The 21081-nt window shown below is 48.0% G+C and overlaps 1 protein-coding gene across 1 annotated transcript; it reads left to right on the forward strand.

Moving 5' to 3' along the window:
• The first annotated feature begins 1472 nt into the window (after positions 1-1472).
• HTR3C (5-hydroxytryptamine receptor 3C) lies at positions 1473-9401 on the forward strand. The gene is made up of 9 exons (XM_035274619.3): positions 1473-1921; positions 3463-3629; positions 4052-4096; positions 4867-4976; positions 5553-5722; positions 7102-7262; positions 8108-8312; positions 8559-8774; positions 8880-9401. Exons 1-9 carry the CDS (start codon positions 1750-1752, stop codon positions 9077-9079), a joined length of 1446 nt encoding a protein of 481 aa, XP_035130510.3. The 5' UTR covers positions 1473-1749; the 3' UTR covers positions 9080-9401.
• Positions 9402-21081: the final 11680 nt, after the last annotated feature.

Genomic DNA, 21081 nt, shown 5'->3' on the forward strand with positions numbered 1-21081 from the left:
TGAGGTGGGTGGATCATCTGAGATCAGGAGTTCGAGACCAGCCTGGCCAACATGGCAAAAACTGCTAAAAAAGAAGTACAAAAATCAGCAGGGCCTGGTGGTGTGCACCTGTAATCTCAGCTACTTGGGAGGCTGAGGCAGGAGAATCGCTTGAACCTGGGAGGCAGAGGTTTTAGTGAGCTGAGATCATACCACTTCATTCCAGCCTGGGTGACAGAACAAGATTCTGACTCAAAAAAAGTTAAAAAATAAAAATAAAAATGGAATAAAAGGCCAGGCCCTGGTTCCAGCCCTCTGGGTCCCACCTGCTGCAGACCACAGTGCTTCTACCAACTGCCATAACCACCAGACTGCACCCAAGACAAAGGCCCACACCCAGCCACGCCACGGAAACAGCAGCTAACTTCTCTGATCTGGCCTCAGGAACCCCATGTAGCCCCCAACCACCTCTCTTACATGCTCCCAAGGTGTCTGTGTCCTCCTGTCCCCATGCATAGTGAACTGGCAGTTCAGGCATTTCACAAACATTTATTGGCTACCTACCATTATATGCCACATACAAGGGTACAAGGAAGAGGAAGATGTGATTCCTGCTCTCCAAGATGCGACGGAGCAGTAGGGGAGAGGCACATGCAGACAGGCGTTTCCAGTGTAGGGGTCGTGATAGAGCTCAGCATGTGCAGGCATGCGTGTGCCTGCAAGAGGAGGGCTTCACAGAAGACCAGACACTTGAGCTGAGCTGAATCTTTAAGAATTGATTGGCCAGGCTGGGCGTGGTGGCTCACACCTGTAATCCCAGCACTTTGGGGGGCCGAGGTGGGTGGATCACCTGAGGTTGCAAGTTCAAAACCAGTCTGGCCAACATGGTGAAACTGCGTCTCTACTAAAAATTAAAAACAAATTAGCTGGGTGTAGTAGTGGGCACCTGTAATCCCAGCTACTCAGGAAGCTGAAGCAGGAGAATCGCTTGAATCCAGCAGGCACAGGCTGCAGTCCAGCCTGGGTAACAGAGCAAGACACTGTCTCAAAAAAAGAAAAAAAAAAAATTGCTTGGCCAGGTGCAGTGGCTCACACCTGTAATCCCAGTACTTCGGGAGGTCAAGGCAGGAGGATCATCTGAGGTCAGGAGTTCGAAACCAGCCTGGCCAACATGGTGAAACCCTGCGTCTACTAAAAATACAAACAATTAGCAGGGTGTGGTGGTGCGTGCCTGTCATCCCAGCTACTCAGGGGAGGCTGAGGTAGGAGAATGGTTGAACCTGGGAGGTGGAGGTGGCAGTGAGCTGAGATCGCGCCATTGCACTTCAGCCTGGGCAACAAGAGTGAAACTCTGTCTCAAAAGAAAAAAAAAGAGGAAATCTAGTTAGGAGCTACTGGAAAAGTATAGACACTAGATGATGAAGGTATGAACCAAGCTTTATAACCTGGTATTTGGAATAATTCCAGTGTCAACAAAAGCTGCTTTGGTGTTCACAACCAAATCACTAAGCATTGCCGCCTTTCCAAATCTGCAGGTTCCCTGCATGGAAGCACGCAACCCTCCTTTCCCCAGCCTACACGCTCTCATTAAGGCTCATTATTTTGTTTGGGATCTCAGCACACAGCTGTCAAATAGAATGCTTCTCCCCCAGTCTCAGCCCAGCTTCCTGCCTGCCTGGAGCCCGGAAGGTGCACCTGGGCAGAGCCAAGGCCGGACACTTGGCTGGGACCTCTCTGGCCACAGGCTCGCACAGGGAGTGGTCACTTGCCATGAGTAGTATTCAAAACCAGCAACCAAGGTGTGGTCTGAGCTCCTTTAAGCTCAAGGGTTTGGGGACTCCCGTTGAGTCCACAAAGAAGAGTCCAGAAGGAAGAATGGAAGGAAGGCGGCCTGCAACGGGGGGTGTCCTCCTCTGCCTCACTGTCAGTCTTCTGCTTCAAGGTAAGATGGGACAAGAACAGGGAAGACCAGAGTCTGGTTCTGAGGGACACCGGACTCACCTCCAGCACTTGGAGGCCATTCAGAATCTAGGTGTTGAATATTTCTTCCATAATGTCTGTGTCCTGATTTCCTTTTGGTGGTGGATAGAAAGACATTTCACTGATGAGTACACACAGACCTTCTCTATTCCCGCCTGCACAGGGATCTGTCAAACTGTCTCCTCTCACTGCTTCTCTAACTCTGTCTTTTACCGGCACCTGTCGCCTCTCCCCTCATAGCCCTCTTGCCCTCTCCTTGTCTGTTTCTCTTGATATCTCTGAGAAGAGTAGCCATTATTATTTTTTTTTTTTGAGATGGAGCCTCACTCTGTCACCCAGGCTGGAGTGCAGTGGCACAATCTCGGCTCACTACAACCTCCACCTCCCAGGTTCAAGCAATTCTCCTGCCTCAGTCTCCCTAGTACCTGGGACTAGAGGCACACGCCGCCACCCCTAACTGATTTTTGGATTTTTAGTAGACACAGGGTTTCACCATGTTGGTCAGGCTGGTCTCAAACTCCTGACCTCGTGATCCACCCACTTCAGCCTCCCAAGATGCTGGGATTACAGGCATGAGCCACTGCGCCAGGCCAGCGGCTGATCTGTAACACGCCCTGAGGGAGGGGACAATCTGAGGTGGAAATGAGTGGACATTCTCCTTCCATGAGGTAATGTGTGTTCCCGGTTGGGGCACATACCTTAAATATTATGGAAAGAGATAGAGAAAACGAGAAGGAGGCAGAGAAAAAGACCACATAAAATGGCAATGGAGCAAAGATGCCACTCAGGTCCTACCCAGATGGCTCCCTGGCGATGGCCAAGAGACAGCGTCTGCACTGGCCTCACTTTGTAGCTGGCCAAATGCTCTATGCTCAGTGATGTCACCTCATGATCCCAACGCTGGAAATAACCCACAAGATAACTGAGGTCACTAAATCTGAGAGGGCAAAATAAATGCATAGCACCGAGGTAAGCACCCATTGAGACACCTACTGCACGCTCCGCATAGGGACCTAGCAAGCGCAGTTGTGTAAAACGTCTCTTACCCTCTTGATAAATCAGTTCTTGGCTTCTGCAGACCTAAGGCCCTAAGAGTTAGAGAGACAGAAATACATTAGCATCAATTTCTAGGTCACCTGGACCAAAAGTTTTGGGCAGTTCTACGGCTGGGTGAGCCAAGAGGCTTGTGACGGGGACACTAAAGGACTACTGGGAGTGGCTGCCATTGCACTAAGGCCAAGTTTTCCTACGGATTTGGGCAAACTTTGCATGAGGATGAAACAATGGGAATGGGACTAGATCCTGGGCTCAGCTCACCACATCGACTTCCACCATTTGCCTACCAGCCCAGCCCGTCCTCCCCACCATGGCCTTGGGGAGTCTTGGCCTGGGAAGGAAGGGCTCACCTGCTCCTCCCAGTATGCCTTCTATTTTCTCTCTCTGCAAAGAGCCTCCAGCCCTGGAAATAGAGTACCTCTCTCACAGGGTCCCTACTCTCTACAGGAAGAGGCGACTCTTTCACCATCAATTGCTCAGGCTTTGACCAGCATGGGGTGGACCCCGCTGCCTTCCAAGCAGTGTTTGACAGAAAGGCCTTCCGTCCAGTCACCAACTACAGCATCCCCACCCGTGTCAACATCTCCTTCACCCTGTCTGCCATCCTGGAAGTGGTGAGACCTGGTCCCTGCATCCTTTCCATGCCTTCTGATAAGGAATGAGGACCCTCTGCCCTGTCACCCAGCATGGCCCCGGCCCAGTGGTGAACAATAGGTACCCTGGATGGATTTAATACAAATTAGATGGTTTTCCTCTGCAATGGAGAGCCACAAAGAATACTGCAGTGATTTTTCTTTTTCAGGAAGCCATTTGTCTTTAAATCCTATCATTTCTAGAATGCTCTAGAAAAAAGTAGTCTGTATATTAACTAAAATCAGATTTGCCCATAGACACAGGGGAAACACTGAGGAAAGGATGCTTCAGCATCTACAACAACACCTGGCCCCACAAATTAGTAAATACTGGTGGGAATATGAGGTGGGCGTGGGCCAAAACTTTTTACACTAATGATTCTGGGTGGAAATTTCCTTGTCAGGACGCACACCTCCAGCTGCTGACCTCATTTCTGTGGACGGATTTGGTAAGGAGATTCAACTATCCCCTCCCCACTTCGTTTGTAATTTTAAGCCTGAGGAGTTAGAAGTGACTTAAAGGGGCCAGGAGTGGTGGCTCACACCTGTATTCCCAGCACTTTGGGAGGCAGAGGCGGGTGGATCACCTGAGGTCTGGAGTTCGAGACCAGCCTGGCCAACATGGTGAAACCCCATCTCTACTAAAAACATGAAATCCCCTGTAATACCAGCTACTCAGCAGGCTGAAGTAAGAGAATCACTTGAACCAGGGAGGCAGAGTTGCACGGAGCTGAAAGCACGCCACTGCACTCCAGCCCAGGCGACAAGAGCAAAACTCCCATCTCAAAAAAAAAAAAAAAAGTGACTTAGAGATTTTCTAATTCAAACCTCTACCCAAAGTATAACTCTTTCTGGGACAAAATAACTCCATGTAGAACTGGACTCACCATGGGGACCCAAACCTCCCTGGGCATCTTTGGAAGGTAGAAACAGCAACTTAAAATAAAAAAACAATGGCTCAGTGGTTCCAGGCCGATATATTGGTGTGGTCCTAGCTCCAAGTGGTTTTAGGCCATATTTAAGATATTCCTGGCAAAAGCCTGTCAAGGGGAGCTTTTCTGGTGACACCTTGTTAAATAAAGAATGCGGGAATAGGCTGCGGTCATTACGGTCACAAATGGGAGTGGGAGGATGGAGGTTTAAAGAACGGAAAGGGTGAAAGAGACCAACAGGACAAGCTCACCGTCACTCACCTCTGTCCCTCACCGCGCTGGTGCAGGTGTGGGACAATCCTTTCATCACTTGGAACCCGGAAGAGTGCATTGGCATCAATAAACTCACGGTGTCTGCTGAAAACCTGTGGCTCCCTGACATCTTCATCGTGGAATCGTGCGTATCTGGGCTGGGGAAGCCTGCGTGAAACCTCATCTGCTGAGGACAGCCTAGGGTCAGCACAGGGCATGGGGCCACCAAAAGATTCAAACAGGCACACAGTCTCAATGAACCGACTTCCACAAAACATTACGGGTGGAAGAGGTGAGAGAGTGACATTAAAGAAAGCGCCCAGGGCGGGCACAGTGGCTCATGCCTGCAATCCCAGAAGCACTTTGGGAGGCCGAGGCAGGCAGATCACAAGGTCAGGAGTTCAAGACCAGCCTGACCAACATGGTGAAACCCCGTCTCTACTAAAAATACAAAATTAGCCACGCATGGTAGCACATGTCTGTAATCCCAGCTACTTGGGAGGCTGAGGCAGGAGAATCACTTGAACCTAGAAGGCAGAGGTTGTAGTGAGCCAAGATTGCGCCATTGCACTCCAGCCTGGGCAACAAGAGCGAAACTCCATCTCAAAAAAAAATTGTAAAAAAGAGAAAACCCAGAGGAGAGCACAGCAGGGGAGATCTGGGAAGGAAGGGAGACAAGAGCTGGTGAAGGCTCCATCTCTGCCCTCCCTTCCCCAAACAGCATGGATGTGGATCAGACGCCTTCGGGTCTCACCGCCTATGTTAGCAGTGAAGGTCGAATAAAGTACGATAAGCCGATGAGGGTGACCAGCATCTGTAACCTGGACATCTTCTACTTCCCTTTCGACCAGCAGAACTGCACCTTCACCTTCAGCTCTTTCCTCTACACTGGTAAGTGGGACACATTTTGGTAGCTGCTTAAGATTCAGGGAAAGACATTTGAGCGGCGTAGGTATTGCAGGAAAGGTTTGGGATCAGTGCTGCTGCCCTCTGGTGGCCTCACAAAGCTTTCTGGAAATGCCAATAACCGGCCAGGCGCAGCAGCTCACACTGTAATCCCAGCACTTTGAGAGGCAAAGGTGGGAGGAACGCTCATGCCCAGGAGTTTGAGACCAGCCTGGGCAACATAGTAAGACCCTCATCTCCGCAAAATATGAAAAGAACTAGCCGCAGCTACTCGAGAGGCTGAGGCAGGAGGATGGTTTGAGCCAGAGAGGCTGAGGCTGCAGTGAGCCCTGATTACGCACTGCATTCCAGCCTGGGTGACAGAGTGACACTACTTTTTTGGTTGTTTTCATTTGTTTGTTTGTTTGTTTTGAACAGAGTCTAGCTCTGTTGCCCAGGCTGGAGTGAAGTGGTGCAATCTCAGCTCACTGAAACCTCTGCCTCTCGGGTTCAAGCCATTCTCCTGCCTCAGCCTCACGAATCGCTGGGATTACAGGTGCTCACCACCACATCCAGCTAATTTTTGTATTTTTAGTAGAGACAGGGTTTCACTGTGTTGGCCAGGCTGGTGTCGAACTCCTGACCTCACGATCCACCCACCTCAGCCTCCCAAAGTGCTGGGATTACAAACATGAGCCACTGTGCCAGCAGAGACTCTGTCTTTAAAACAAAAACAAAAACCTAATAACTGCAATCACCCCAGATCCCAATTAAATTGTTCCAGGTGGGGCCCAGGCGCTAACGTGCAGCCAGGGGTAAGAACAGCTGCTTTATAAGGTGGGTGGCCCTCACGCCCAGTGAGGCCCAGCTGACTCTGAGCGGCAGCACACCCATCATTTTCAGCTCAAATCTTTTAACTCTAATGGCTAACACACTTAAGAACTGGTAAATTAATATAACTGGGTTCCACCAGGTGTCATGTGGCAGATTTGAATAAATTAAAACCATTAAAAAAAAAACCATGCATATAATTATTAAAATATTGAGCTATTCAAGCTTGAGTCCACGAAAACAACACCATACACCTGGGGGCTGAGAAGGAAAATAGGAATGACTCCAAAAGTTCTTGACTCACGTTTGAGTCATATGCCATATTCCCTTAACAATCTTGACCCACTCTGGTTTTCAACAACAGAATAAATCAATGCTGCCACCCACACACATGTGAATGGCTATTCCGGTAACCCACTTCTGAGAAAACCAGAATACCCTGCTTTCAAAGGACAGGAAGATTTGTTTTAGAAGCTCAGTGGCAGAGGAATCCAGTTTCGTGGGTGGGAGGCTTGGGAACATGTCTGCCACAAACTGACTGGCCTCCGTTCCAGTGGACAGCATGCTGCTGGGCATGGACAAGGAGGTGTGGGAGATCACAGACACATCTCGCAACATCATCCGAACCCAGGGGGAGTGGGAGCTCCTGGGCATCAACAAGGCCACCCCAACGATGTCCGTGGGCAGCAACCTCTATGACCAGATCATGTTCTATGTGAGTCCACGGTCCGTGTTTGACTTCTGATCCTAGCAGCTCTGTGATTGCCCTCTTGACCTAAGGCTCTCTGGGAAGTGAAAAAGAAGCTCCAGGCCAGGCGCAGTGGCTCACACCTGTAATCTCAGCACTTTGGGAAGCCGAGGTGGGTGGATCGCCTGAGGTCAGGAGTTCAAGACCAGCCTGGCCAACATGGAGAAGCCCTGTCTCTACTAAAAACACAAAAATTAGCTGGGTATGCTGGCACACACCTGTAGTCCTACCTACTTGGGAAGCTGAGACAGGAGAATGGCTTGAACCTGGGAGGCGGAGATTGCAATGAGCCAAGATCGTGACATTGCACTCCAGCCTGGGCAAGATAGAGTGAGACTCTGTCTCAAAAAAAAAAAAAAAAAGAAGAAGAAGAAGCTCCAGAAGGTTAGGCACCTGCTCCCCAATGCCCCCTCTACCTGACTACCCTGAAGCAGAATCCCCAAGACCTCCTCCACACCCATTCACCTGCTCTTCATTCACCCGCTCCTGCTCTGGACGGGGGAGGAATGGCTGGACCGTCATAAGCCCCACTACTCAGAATAGAACAGTTCAGCCCTGCTGCTCAGAACGACTTAAAGTGCTCTCTTGCACCTAAAATTCTACAGTCATTGTGTTCCTGGTAGGTTAAAAATGAGTAAAACTTAGACAACAAATCAGAGGCCCCTATGTAGATGAGCACAATTAAATCCACAAGTGTTGCCTCAAGAGATGGTCCCCAGCAGCCTCACGGCACATTGGCAAGGATTAGTGGTCAGATATACAAATTGACCTCTCTGCTGTCTGTTTATTTGCCATCTCTGCTCTCTCTCCAGGTGGCCATCAGGCGCAGGCCCAGCCTCTACATCATAAACCTGCTGGTGCCCAGTAGCTTCCTGATTGCCATTGATGCCCTCAGCTTCTACCTGCCAGCAGAGAGCGAGAGTCGTGCCCCATTCAAGATAACACTCCTGCTGGGCTATAACGTCTTCCTGCTCATGATGAATGACCTGCTCCCTGCCAGTGGCACTCCCCTCATCAGTATGGCCCCTCCCACACTGGGAGCTCTGGGGAGGAGAAAAGGCATTTGGGGTCAGAGAGGAGGGCCAGGAAAACTGGCTGGTCCTCTGCTGAAGGAAGGGAGGGGCTGTGAAGGAAGATTGGATTTGGGAAAGAGGAGTGAGAAATGCTTAGAGATAAATTTGCCTGTATCCGACCCCCCGACAATTTAAAAAAAGAGAGAGAGATAAATTTGCCTGGTTTATGTATAATTTGCTTTTCCCTCAGGTGTCTACTTCGCTCTGTGCCTGTCCCTGATGGTGGTCAGCCTGCTGGAAACCGTCTTCATCACCTACCTGCTGCACGTGGCCACCACCCAGCCCCCACCCATGCCTCGGTGGCTCCATTCTCTGCTGCTGCCCTACACCAGCCCAGGGAGATGCTGTCCCACTGTGCCCCAGAAGGGAAATGAGGGCCTGGGTCTCACCCCCACCCACCTGCCTGGTGAGGGAAGTCAGCACTGCCCATACTCGCCCTTCTCACTGGCCCCATGCTTCTCTAATCCTGTCCCCTTCCCACTTCATGACTGAGTCTCTGTCCTCTCCATAGGCCCAAAGGAGCCGGGGGAGTTAGGGAAGGAGGTGAGGCCCGGAGAGACTGAGCTAGATGGGGGCTCAGGACGGACAAAGACCCAGCTAGTGGAGCTGTGGGTGCAGTTCAGCCACGCGATGGACACCCTGCTCTTCCGCCTCTACCTGCTCTTCATGGCCTCCTCCATCCTCACTGTCATCGTCCTCTGGAACACCTAGGCAGACTTCCCCCATCTCTGGCAAATCGCAGCTTGGAGTTTCTGCTGGACTTAGGGCCAGCCAGACTCACTTTTCCAGTCTTAGCCACTTATCCCCAGTGACTTCCATGTCCCCTTCTAAATTCCAAAAACTGCAACATAGCACTACCAAGCAGGTTCAGGACAGCCCTGGACAATTTCCTGACTCCTCGTACACCAGGCTGCTCATTCCTGGGCACCTTCAGAGTCCCCGAGCTGCACCCAACTCCTCCCTCCCTGATCAATAAGCCCAGGTCAGTGGAGTCCTCCTTCATCGATCACCCCAGTAAACAACTTTCCAGGAAACACTGGCCCTTCAGTATATTTACTTATTTACTTATTCATTCATTTATTTATTTTTTGAGATGGAGTCTCACTCTGTCACCCAGGCTGGAGTGCAGTGGCATAATCTCAGCTCACTGCAACCTCGGCCTCCCAGGTTCCAGTGATTCTCATGCCTCAGCCCCCCGAGTAGCTGGGATTACAGGCACACACCACACCCAGCTAATATTTGTATTTTTAGTAGAGACGGGGTTTTGCCATATTGGCCAGGCTGGTCTGGAACCCCTGACCTCAAGCGTTCCGTCTGCCTTGGCCTCCCAAAGTGCTGGGATTACAGGCATGAGCCACCGCGCCCGGCCAGTACGTAGTTTTTCAATCATCCTCCTCCAGCCTCCCACCGTCAAGTAGCCTCCGTGTCTATTGTTCCCTTCTTTGTGTCCATGTGTACTCAGTGTTTAGCTCCCACTCATAAGTGGGAACATGCAGTACTTGGTTTTCTTTTTTTTTTTGAGATGGAGTTTCACTCCTGTTTCCCAGGCTGGAGTGCAATGGCACGATCTTGGCTCACCACAACCTCCACCTTCCAGGTTCAAATGATTCTCCTGCCTCAGTCTCCCAAGTAGCTGAGATTACAGGCACCTGCCACCACGCCTGGCTAATTTTGTATTTTTAGGAGAGACGGGGTTTCACCATGTTGATCAATCTGATCTTGAACGTCTGACTTCAGGTGATCCACCCACCTTGGCCTCCTAAAATGCTGGGATTACAGGTGTGAGCCACAGCACCCGGCAGTACTTGGTTTTCTGTTCCTGCATTAATTCACTTAAGATAAGGCCTCCAGCTCCATCCATGTTGCTGCAGAGGCCATGATCTCCTTCTTTTTCATGACTGCGTAGTATTTCATGTGCATGTGTACCATATTTTCTATATCCAGTCCACCATTGATGTGCTTCTCTGTTGATTCCATGTCTGCTATTGTGAATAGTGCTAAAAGGAACACAGCCTTGCATGTGTCCTTATGGTAGAGTGATTTACATTCCTGTGAGTATATATCCAGTAATGGAATTGCTGGGTCAAATGGTAGGTCTATTTGAAGTTCTTTGAGAAATCCCCACACTGCTTTCCACAGTGGCTGAACTATTTACCTTCCCAATACAGCATATACACGTTCTCTTTCTGCACAACCTCTCCAGCATGCGATTTTTTTCAACTTTTAATTAACAGCCAGTCCGAATGGTGTGAGGCGGTATGTCGCTGGGTTTGGACTTGCATTTCCCTGATGATGAGTGATACTGAGCATTTTCTCTCATGCTTCTTGGCCGCCTGTGTGTCTTCTTCTGAGAAGAGTGAGTAAATGTGTGAATGAATGCCAGCCGACCAGAATCCACATTTCACTAGCTCTAGCTGTAAATCCCTTCATCCCTTCCCAATATATTTTATTTATCTTCTCTACATGTGGAAAATTAGCAACACATCTTCACGTGTCAACTGTCTCTGAGTTCTTGGAGATGGTCCTCACGCACTGGCGAAGGCATTTCTCATATCAGATCCTCTCATTTGCCCTCTCCTTTCCGTTACTCGGGACAGAGTTCCCACTCAGAAACTCAGTTGGTTTTTGCCAATAACTTAAAATGAAGAATGTCTATTAAAGCTTCGAGGAATTTCAAATTTCCTAAGATCACTTTTGCCTCATTTCTTTTTCCTTCCCCATTTCCACGTTCACATTTCTCTAGATGTCATCTTGCAATTCTTTTCATACATATGTAACTTTGGGTTTTCTGTGCTAAGACTTTCATTTGACAATGCCCTTTGCAAAAGAACGTTCTGCTGCAAGGGGAAGTGATACTCATGGGCTAAAACATGACCAGACAGTGAAGCAAAATATATTAAACTACTACTCGCCAACACAGGTCAGCAGGAATGTTAGGGGTTTTCACAGTTTGGGACGGAGTGGTTCTGGTTTCTGATCTCTCTCATTTTAAACAAGAGAAAAGGAGGGGTGTGGTGCTCACGCATGTACTCCCAACACTTTGGAAGGCCTCGGCAGGATGCTTAAATTCAGGAGTTAGAGATCAGCCTGAGCAGCATAACAAGACCTTGTCTCAACAACAACAACAACAAAAATCAGCTGAGCGTGGTGGCTTGTGCCTGCAGTCCCAGCTACTGGAGGGGCAAAGGGGTCTCAGCTAATTGGGAGGCTGAGGTGGGAGGATCGCTTGAGCCCAGGAGGTCTGGGCTGCAGTGAGCAGTGATCACAGCACTACCCTCCAGCGTCGCGACAGACTGAGATTCCGTCTCAACAAATAAATAAATAAAAATACACATACACGATGGCCCTTGTGATAATAACTTTATTTTTCCCTCTATTTTCTATTAAAAACCTCTGTAGGAGTGTACACTGGAAATGTATGAACCCTGTAAAAATCAGACAATGGGCCGTGCATACACTACTCTCGTCAAATGCTTGATTACTCTCTAACTTCCTGGGTCACTGCTGCTCACGCCCCACTCTCTCCTTTCCTCAGCAGCATCGGGGATTATGCTCGGGACCTCTTCATGTCTCATTGTTTCTTTTCTTTCTTTCTTTTTTTTTTTTTGATGGAGTCTCACTCTGTCGCCCAGGCTGGAGTGCAATGGTACCATCTTGGCTTACTGCCACCTCTGCCTCCTGGGCTCAAGCAATTCTCCTGCCTCAGCCTCCCAGGCAGCTGGGATTACAGGCACCTGCCAGCAGGTCCAGCGAATTTTCTTTGTATTTTTAGTAGAGATGGGGTTTCACCATGTAGGCCAGGCTGGTCTCAAACTCCTGACCTCTGGTGATCCACCTGCCTCAGCCTCCCCAAAGTGCAGAGATTATAAGTTTGAGCCACCGTGCCTGGCCTATCTCCTTATTATTTATATAATTCTCAGAAGACTTTCTCCAAGAATAATTTTTCCCTACTTGTTATTTCAGTAGTTTACATATCTAACCATTCTTATGGTATGTTTTTTGGTGGGGGGTGGTTTTGTTTTGGGGGGTTCCTTGAGACACAGTCTCACTCTGTCGCCCAGGCTGGAGTGCAATGGTGCAATCTTGGCTCACTGCAACCTCTGCTTCCTGGATTCAAGCAATTCTCCTGCTTCAGCCTCCCAACTAGCTGGGATTACAGGCATGTGCCACAACTCCTGACTAACATTTTTTTTCTTTTTGTATTTTTAGTGGAGACAGGGTTTGGCCATGTTGGCCAGGCTGGTCTCACACTCCTGACCTCAAGTGATCCGCCTCCCAAAGTGCTGGGATTGCAGGCGTGAGTCACCGCGCATGGCCTCTTACGGTATGCTTTTGTCTCATCATCATCTGATTCCTTCCATCTTCTGAAAATCCAAAATGTCTATGGACAATACCATATTTCATACTTATCCCCTCTCTTCTTTCACCTCCATTTGTTTTCGTGAAAACCAAGCTCATCTGTCTGCTCTTCCCCCCACTCCCTCTCTCCTTCCTTCCCCCCCACTCCCTCTCTCCTTCCTTCCCCCCACTCCCTCTCTCCTTCCTTCCCCCACTCCCTCTCTCCTTCCTTCCCCCCACTGCCTCTCTCCTTCCTTCCCCCCCTCTCCTTCCTTCCCCCGCACTCCTTCTCTCATTCCTTCCCCACCATTCCCTCTCTCCTTCCTTCCCCACCACTCCCTATCTCCTTCCTCTGTTACTCTTCCTGTATTTTTCCTTATACCAAGCCTTCCACTATCATTTCTCCTTGATTATTTTACTAGCTCTTTTGCAAACCTCTCATCCACATCTAGCATTTAGGAAAATGAGTCTATATCATCCTTAATAATTCAAAGGTGATGCTTATGATGCTGATGATCCCATATGTATAGCATAGATGTCAAAATCGACACAAAATAAGTAGCACTTAAAATACACTATCACAGCCAGGCATGGTGACTCATGCCTGTAATCTTAGCACTTACGGAAGCCAAGGCGGGCGGATCACCTGAGGTCAGGAGTTTGAAACCAGTCTGGCCAACGTGGTGAAACCCTGTCTCTACTAAGATACAACAAATTAGCCAGGCATGGTGGCAGGCTCCTGTAATCCCAACTATTCAGGAGGCTGAGGCGGGAGAATTGCTTGAACCTGGGAGGCGGCGGTTGCAGTGAGCCAAGATCAGGCCACCGCATCCCAGCCTGGTTGACAAAGTGAGATTCCGTCTTGAAAACAATAATAATAAAAATAAATAAATACAATACAATACCCCATGAAAATAAATAAATACAATACAATATGCCATGAGAATAAATAAATACAATACAATATGCCATGAGAATATTGTACCACACGTGTGGCTGCCTGCTGCGAGGACCGCTGTGAGGACCGCTGTGAGGTTCGCAGCTTCTTAGGAGCAAGCATGAGCTTAGAAAGGTGCAGTTTAGGAGACGGCAGAGAAGCACAAACAGGAAGTAAGTCATTCTTTAAGATCCTCCCTTCAGGGTGATTCTGTCATTCTGTCAAATCATCCAAATATCTGGGTCTCCTTTTACTCCCTAGCTTTTGCTCCACACTGCTTTTTCTTCTTTTTCTTTTTTCTTTCTTTTTTTTTTTTTTTTTTTGAGATAGAGTCTTGCTTGTTGCCCAGGCTAGAGTGCAGTGGGGTGATCTCTGCTCACTGTAACTTCCACCTCCAAGGTTCCAGCGATTCTTGTGTCTCAGCCTCCCAAGTTGCTAGGATTACAGGTGTGTACCACCATGCCTGGCTAATTTTTGTATTTTTAGTAGAGACGAGAGCTCATTATGTTGGCCAGGCTGGTCTCGAACTCCTGACCTCAGGTGATCTGCCAGCCTCGGCTTCCCAAAGCTGTGAGCCATCACACCTGGCCTGCCTCAGCCTTCTAAAGTACTGGGGTTATAGCAGTGGGCCACCACACCCAGCCCAATAGAGTTTCTATGTATTTCAAGAAGAAAAATGATCCCTATAAGCAAGTTTAAGATAAAAGAATGAAAGCAAAGAAAATGATGAATGTGTACGTAAATATAGACAAGATTGCCTACATGAAATAATAGCCATAAGATGCTTAAAAATTGTAAAAAAAAAAAAAATTGAAAACGCTGGAAAACAGAATGTAAATGGGGTGGAAGGTAATTAGAATTAAAGCATTCTAAGGTTCTTATATTTTCAGGAGGGCAGAGATGCTGATTACCATTAGATGCTATTATGAATGGATATTGCTCAAGGTTTGTCACAGAAGCATATCCACCAGGAATGGTACAGAACATGAGATTTCTCACAGGGCTGTCACCTTACACAATTGTGGAAGCTGGTTAATCAGCTTACGATGTTCATTTATACACGGCTGTTGCTACCGAGTCTAGGGCTAAGCCTGAGTTCTGCAAGGCAGATTGTCCGGCCAGAGACTCAGAGGAGGTGAAGGAGAACAGGTGGTGGGGTCTACAGGAGCTGGAGGCCCATTGCTGCCCCAGAAGTAGCACCTTCCTGGCCTACGCCTTGGGGTCAAAGAAGAAGAAGGAGAAGGAGAAAAACAAGAAGAGGAAAAAGGAAGAAAAAGAAGGCCGGGCTCACACCTGTAATCCCAGCACTATGGGAGGCTGAAGCGGGCGGATCACCTGAGGTCAGGAGTTTGAGACCAGCCTAGGCAACATGATGAAACCCCGTTTCTACTAAAAATACAAAAATTAGCTGAGCGTGTGAGTGGGCACCTGTAATCTCAGCTACTCGGGAGGCTGAGGCAGGGAGAATTGCTTGAACCTGGGAGGTAGAGGTTGCAGTGAGTTGAGATTGCTCCACTCCACTCCAGCCTGGCAACAGAGTAAGACTCCATCTCAGAGAAAAAAAGGAAGAAGGAGGAGGAGGAGGATGAAGGCTGTCTGGCAGGAGGGAGGAGCTACAGGTCAGCTACCATTGCAGGAGCAGCACTCACTGGCCCAGGACTTGCAGAAGCTGAACGAGGTGGTACAGCAGGAGTGTGGGAACACCGGGCTTAGCACTGCTCCCACACCAAGTGCATGAACTGCAGCAGCTTTTGTGCCTTACACCAGGTTTCTAAGCATAAAAATTATATGTGGCTGCTGCTTCACTTCTGCTTTCTAATCTCAGACAATGCCTTCTGCAGCACATGCCAACCTAGAGCTGTGCAGGGGTGTGAACTCTGGGAACTGGATCTCAGCCTGGCTAAGTTGACACAATACAGATCAACTATAGTTCACGCCATGTCATCCATACATACTCTTAACTGTCCTCAGCTTCCACATGAAAAATAACAAAATCATCTTTCTGCCTGACAGAATGCAACTGTCCCTGATAAAACCAGAAACAGGCTAAACCTCCCCAAAAGCAGATACAAAGTTTCTTTATCCATTCTTAGGTGATATTTACTTATTCTTTGTCTGAGCCCATTTTAATTAAAAAAGATTTTTTAAGTTCCGTTAAATTTTTTTCTCTTCAATACTGAGATACAAAGTTAACTTCTTTCTTTCTTTCTGTGTTTTTCTTTTCTTTTCTTTTCTTTTGACAGAGTCTCTCTCTGTCACCCAGACTGGAGTGCAGTGGCACAATCTTGGCTCACTGCGACCTCCACCTTCCAGGTTCAAAAGATCCTCCTGCCTCAGCCTCCTGAGTATGGATTACAGGCATGTGCCACCATGACCAGCTAATTTTGTATTTTTTTTAGAGACAGGGCTTTACTATTTTGGCCAGGCCGGTCTCCAACTCCTGACTTCAACTGATCCACCCGCCTTGACCTCCCACAGTGCTCAGATGACAGGCGCGACCCACGGCGCCCCACCAGTTAACTACTGTTAACATTTTATGTTCTATGGAAGGACATGGGAGAAGAGAAGACAAAAAAAATGGCTAACATATCCACAAACATATTCATATCAAAACGAGGAAGAAGCAGGTATAACCATCACAGTTTTCATGACTGTGACCGGGAATATGGTCATATCTGGTGCTTATAACTAGCTTCTTCCACTGCCTCGTCCAATGTCCTTTTCAACAAGCTCTCCATGGCTGGCCATGGTTTCTTGCCTGATAGAGTGACCCAAATCTTCATCCCTCCAGGGACTGAGCATTTAGAGGCCTGCCTGTTTCCAGTTGCTGTAGTTTTCCACTGACTGTAGTCACAAGACCTGAGAGTGCTTAGGGGCACCTCGGGCCATCTCCGCATTCCTGCCATTCTCCTTCCCATCACTGCAGTAACCCAGTTTCCCGTCGTAGTCAGATCAACCACCGTGCTTCTTGCCTGTTGAGTTATCAGCATGCGGACTCCAGATTGGTCAAGCGGTATCTCAATTTCCCGTTTCATGGGACCATTGTTGTCTCACCTGGGGGAAGCCTTCCTCTAAGACTTCGAAACAGCAGAGCCCAAAGTTGCAGGAATGAGAAGCAAACATTTCATCGTTCATTCTTGAAAGAAATTAAAAGTGTTCCTCCAGAATGAATAGCTGAATGCCAAGAAAGGGAAACAGGTTTTTGTTAATATGGAGAAAGTTAGAGTGATCTGAGTAAAGATGGAACCAGCTATACCTGTCCCTTGAGCCAGAGCCTAATTCAGAGCAAGGCTCCCAACTCTCTTCAACTCTGTGAAGGCTAAGAGAGGTGAGGAAGCTGCAGAAAAAACGCTGACGCTGGCAGAGGTTAGTCTGTGAGGCCTAAGGAAAGAAGCTCTCTGTAACATACAAGTGTAAGAAGCGGCAAGTGCTAACAAGGAAGCTGCAGCACGTTATCCAGGAGATCCAGCTAAGATCACTGACAAAGGTGGCTGCATCAAACACCAGATCTGCAACATAGATGAAACAGCCTTTTCTTGAAGAAGATGACATCAGCCGGCGTGGTCATGCCTGTAATCCCAGCTACTAGGGAGGCTAAGGCAGGAGACTCGCCTGAACCCAGAAGGTGGGGGTTGCAGTGAGCCAAGATCATGCCATTGTACTCCAGCCTGGGCGACAGAGCGAGACTCCGTTTCAAAAATAAATAAATAAATAAGAAGATGCCATCTAGGACTTCCATTGCTAGAGAGGAGTAGGCAATGCCTGGCTTCAAAGCTGCAAAGGACAGTCTGACTTTGTTAAGCACTAATGCCGTTGGTGACTAAGTTGAAGCCAATGCTCATTTACCATTCCGAAAATCCTAGGGTCCTTAAGAATGACACTAAATCTACTCTGTCTGTGCTCTGTAAATAGAACAACACACCCTAGATGACAGCACACCTGTGTACAGCATGGTTTACTGAATATTTGAAGCCCAATGTTGAGACCAAATGCTGAGGAAAAAATGATTCCTTTCGAAATAAGCAGTAAGCTCATTGACAATGTATGTGGTGTCCCGAGAGCTCAGATGGAGACGTACAGGCAGGTGAGTGCTGTGCTCCTGCCTGCTAACCCAGCATCCATTCCGCATCCAGGCAGATCAAGCAGTATCTACAGCTTTCAAGTCCTGTTATTTAAGAAATACGTTTTGTGGCCAGGCGCAGTGGCTCACACCTGTAATCCCAACACTTTGGGAGGCCAAGGCAGGTGGATCACTTGAGGTCAGGAAGTCGAGACCAGCCAGGTCAATATGGTAAAACCCTGTCTTTACTAAAAATACAAAAATTAGCTTTGGGACGCTGAGGCAAGAGAATTGCTTGAACCCAGGAGGCAAAGGTTGTAGTGAGCCGAGATAGTGCCACTGCATTCCAGCCTGGGTAACAGAGCCAGATTCTGTCTCAAAAAAGAAAAAAAAAAAAGAAGGAAAGAAATACATTTTGTAAGGCAATAGCTGTCACAGAGAGTGATTCTTCTGATGGATCTGGGCAAAACAAGTTGAAAACCTTCTAGAAAGGAGTCACTATTCAAGATGTCATCAGGCATGTTCAGGATTCATGGAGAGAGGTCAAAATATCGACAATAAACAGGTGTTTAGAATACTTTATTATTATTAACAAACCCTTCTGTGGTGCTGATTCTGAATCGGCGCTGTTGTCCACATGCTGCCGTTATAACCTTAATTAATCCTGATAAAACACCAAGAGATAGGAATTTTCATTATCATTTGACGTTGTAGCTGAAGAAACTGACATGGAGAAGTTAAGTAACTTAAGCCCAAAATCATACAACTTGTAAGTGGTGGACCTAGGGTTCACACTGAGAGAGCTTAGCTTTGAAGTTCACACTCTTTTTTGAGACGGAGTTTCCCTCTTGTTGCCCAGGCTGGAGTGCAATGGTGCGATCTCTGCTCACCGAAACCTCCACCTCCCAGATTCAAGCGATTCTCCTGCCTCAGCCTCCTGAGTAGCTGGCATTGTGGGCACATGCCACCATGCCTGGCTAAGTTTTTGTATTTTTAGTAGAGACAAGGTTTCTCCATGTTGGTCAGGCTGGTTTCAAACTCCCGACCTCAGGTGATCCGCCCGCCTTGGCTTCCCAAAGTGCTGGGATTACAGGTGTGAGCCATGGTGCCCGGAATTTGAATTTCACACTATTAATCACTTTGATACGCTACCTCTCCAATCACAATGCACTTAAACCAGAAACAAATAAACACACACGTTCCTCTTCCATGCTTCTAGACTAATAAGTACATGTTTAAATAACTCACAGGTCAAAGAAAAAATAAAAATTGCATTTGGAATTAAAAGTGCAGTGGTGTGATCTTGGCTCACTGCAACCTCCGCCTCCTGGGTTCAAGCAATTCTCCTGCTTCAGCCTCCCGAGCAGCTCAGATTACAGGGGCACACCCCCACACTTAGCTAATTTTTGTATTTTTAGTAGAGATGAGGTTTCACCATGTTGGCCAGGCTGGTCTTGAATTCCTGACCTCAAGTGATCCACCTGCTTCAGCCTCCCAAAGTGCTGGGATTACTGGCATGAGCCACCGTGACTGGCCTGGTTTTAATTTCTAGAACTGAGACTAGTACTTATCAAAACTTGTGAGAGGCAAATATTTCAAAAGAAATGTATAGCTTACATAAATATATAAGGAAAGAAGAAAGGACACATAAAATACTAGGAAATGGAAAAGTAATATAAAGTAGCAGAAAACAGATCAGCACTTACCTAGGAGGGTGGAGCGGGGCAGGAAAGAGGAGGAGGGAAGGATTACAGGGAGAACGATGGATATGTTCATTATCCTGACTGTGGCGATGCTTTCACAGGTATATACATAGGTCAAAACTTATCCAATTGCCTCTTAAAACAGTTTATGTCAATTACACCTCAGTAAAGCTGTTTTTAAAAAGTGCTAGTTCAAAAAATTAAACGTTACATGAATACAAAGTGAAAAGTAAAAGTTTTTCATTTCTACCCAAAACTACTAATGTCTTTGATGCCTTCTCTGAGGGCCTTCCTAAGCATATCCACGCCCTTCCCTCCAAGACAGACAAGTTTTCCATGAGATAACTGTAAATCAGAATCACATGGGGAGCATTTTTTTTTTCTGGGACAGAGTCTCACTGTGTCGCCCAGGCTGGAGTGTAAAGGCACAATCTCGGTTCACTGCAACCTCCGCCTCCCAGGTTCAAGAGATTCTCCTGCCTCAGCCTCCTGAGTAGCTGGGATTACAAGTGCCCAGCACCACACCCAGCTAACTTTCATATTTTTAGTAGAGATGGGGTTTCATCATGTTGGCCAGACTGGTGGAGAGCTTTTAAACCCGCACACACACACACACTTCTCAGTAGGGGTGGAAGCACTTGTGTGCAGGTATTTCAAAAAGTTCATCAAATGATTCTCTGCCCACACATACTCCCTAGTGGCCCCAGGGCTGTAGGCTGTAGAGATACTAGACAAGAAAGGGTCAGCTGGAAAGTTCTGTTTTAGGAGAATGATGGAAATGAAAGATTCCACTGCGGGGAAATCGGACAGAGAACAGCTTACGGAGAGGCCACTGCAATAGTCCAGCAAGGAGCCCTGCAGACCCCTGCTTTGGTGCCAGCTGTGGAGACAGGTGTCAGCCAGGTTTGTGTGATGAAATGGAGCTCACCTTCTCAACAGTGGTGACGATTCCGAACGTTTCTAGGTCTGCAACAGAAGTGTTTCGTGTTCTTGCCTTCTAGAGTTAGCACGTGTCCCATGAGGCAGCCTAACCATCCCTTTTCTGCAGTGCATGACCGCTCCCCGAGGCAGTCAGTTCCACAAAGATGTGATAAGGCTTTTATCAACGGCCCCATCTGCCCCGTTCCTCAGCTCCCCCGTTTTCTCTGAAAGGTGCTTGGAACACAGGTTTACAACCACTCATCTAGGCCGGGGCAGCAGCTCTCGCCTGTAATCCCAGCACTTTGGGAGGCCGAAGTGGGTGGATCAGCTGAGTACAGGAGTTTGAGACCAGCCTGGCCAACATGACCAAATCCTGTCCCTACTAAAAATACAAAACATTAGCCAGGTGTGGTGGTAGATGCCTACAATCCCAGCGACTTGGAAGGCTGAGGCAGAAGAATTGCTTGAAAACCCAGGAGGTGGAGGTTGCAGTGGGCCAAGATCACACCACTGCACTCCAGCCTGGGCAACAGAGCCAGACTCTGTCTTAAAAATCAAACAAACAAACAAACAAAAAAACATTCATCTAGACAGGAGAGCCAAACAGGTGTGTCTCCCCTGCTCTTAGTCCAGCTTCCGGCCTGCCTGGAGCCCAGAAGGAGCGGCTGGGCAGGGGCATGGCAGGACACTGCTGGGACCTGTCTGGTCACAGCCTTTCACAGGGAGTGATCACCTGACATGAGGAGGATTCAAA

Source organism: Callithrix jacchus, chromosome 15 (assembly GCF_049354715.1).
Source record: "Callithrix jacchus isolate 240 chromosome 15, calJac240_pri, whole genome shotgun sequence".
NCBI lineage: Eukaryota > Metazoa > Chordata > Mammalia > Primates > Cebidae > Callithrix > Callithrix jacchus.

Bases quoted from the DNA above. Each gene is read 5' to 3' on its own strand.
- HTR3C (XM_035274619.3), top strand. From the start codon at position 1,750: ATGAGTAGTATTCAAAACCAGCAACCAAGGTGTGGTCTGAGCTCCTTT. The intron at 1,922-3,462 runs GTAAGATGGGAC...TACTCTCTACAG, and splicing joins TGTCAGTCTTCTGCTTCAAG to GAAGAGGCGACTCTTTCACC. The intron at 4,097-4,866 runs GTAAGGAGATTC...GCGCTGGTGCAG, and splicing joins CATTTCTGTGGACGGATTTG to GTGTGGGACAATCCTTTCAT.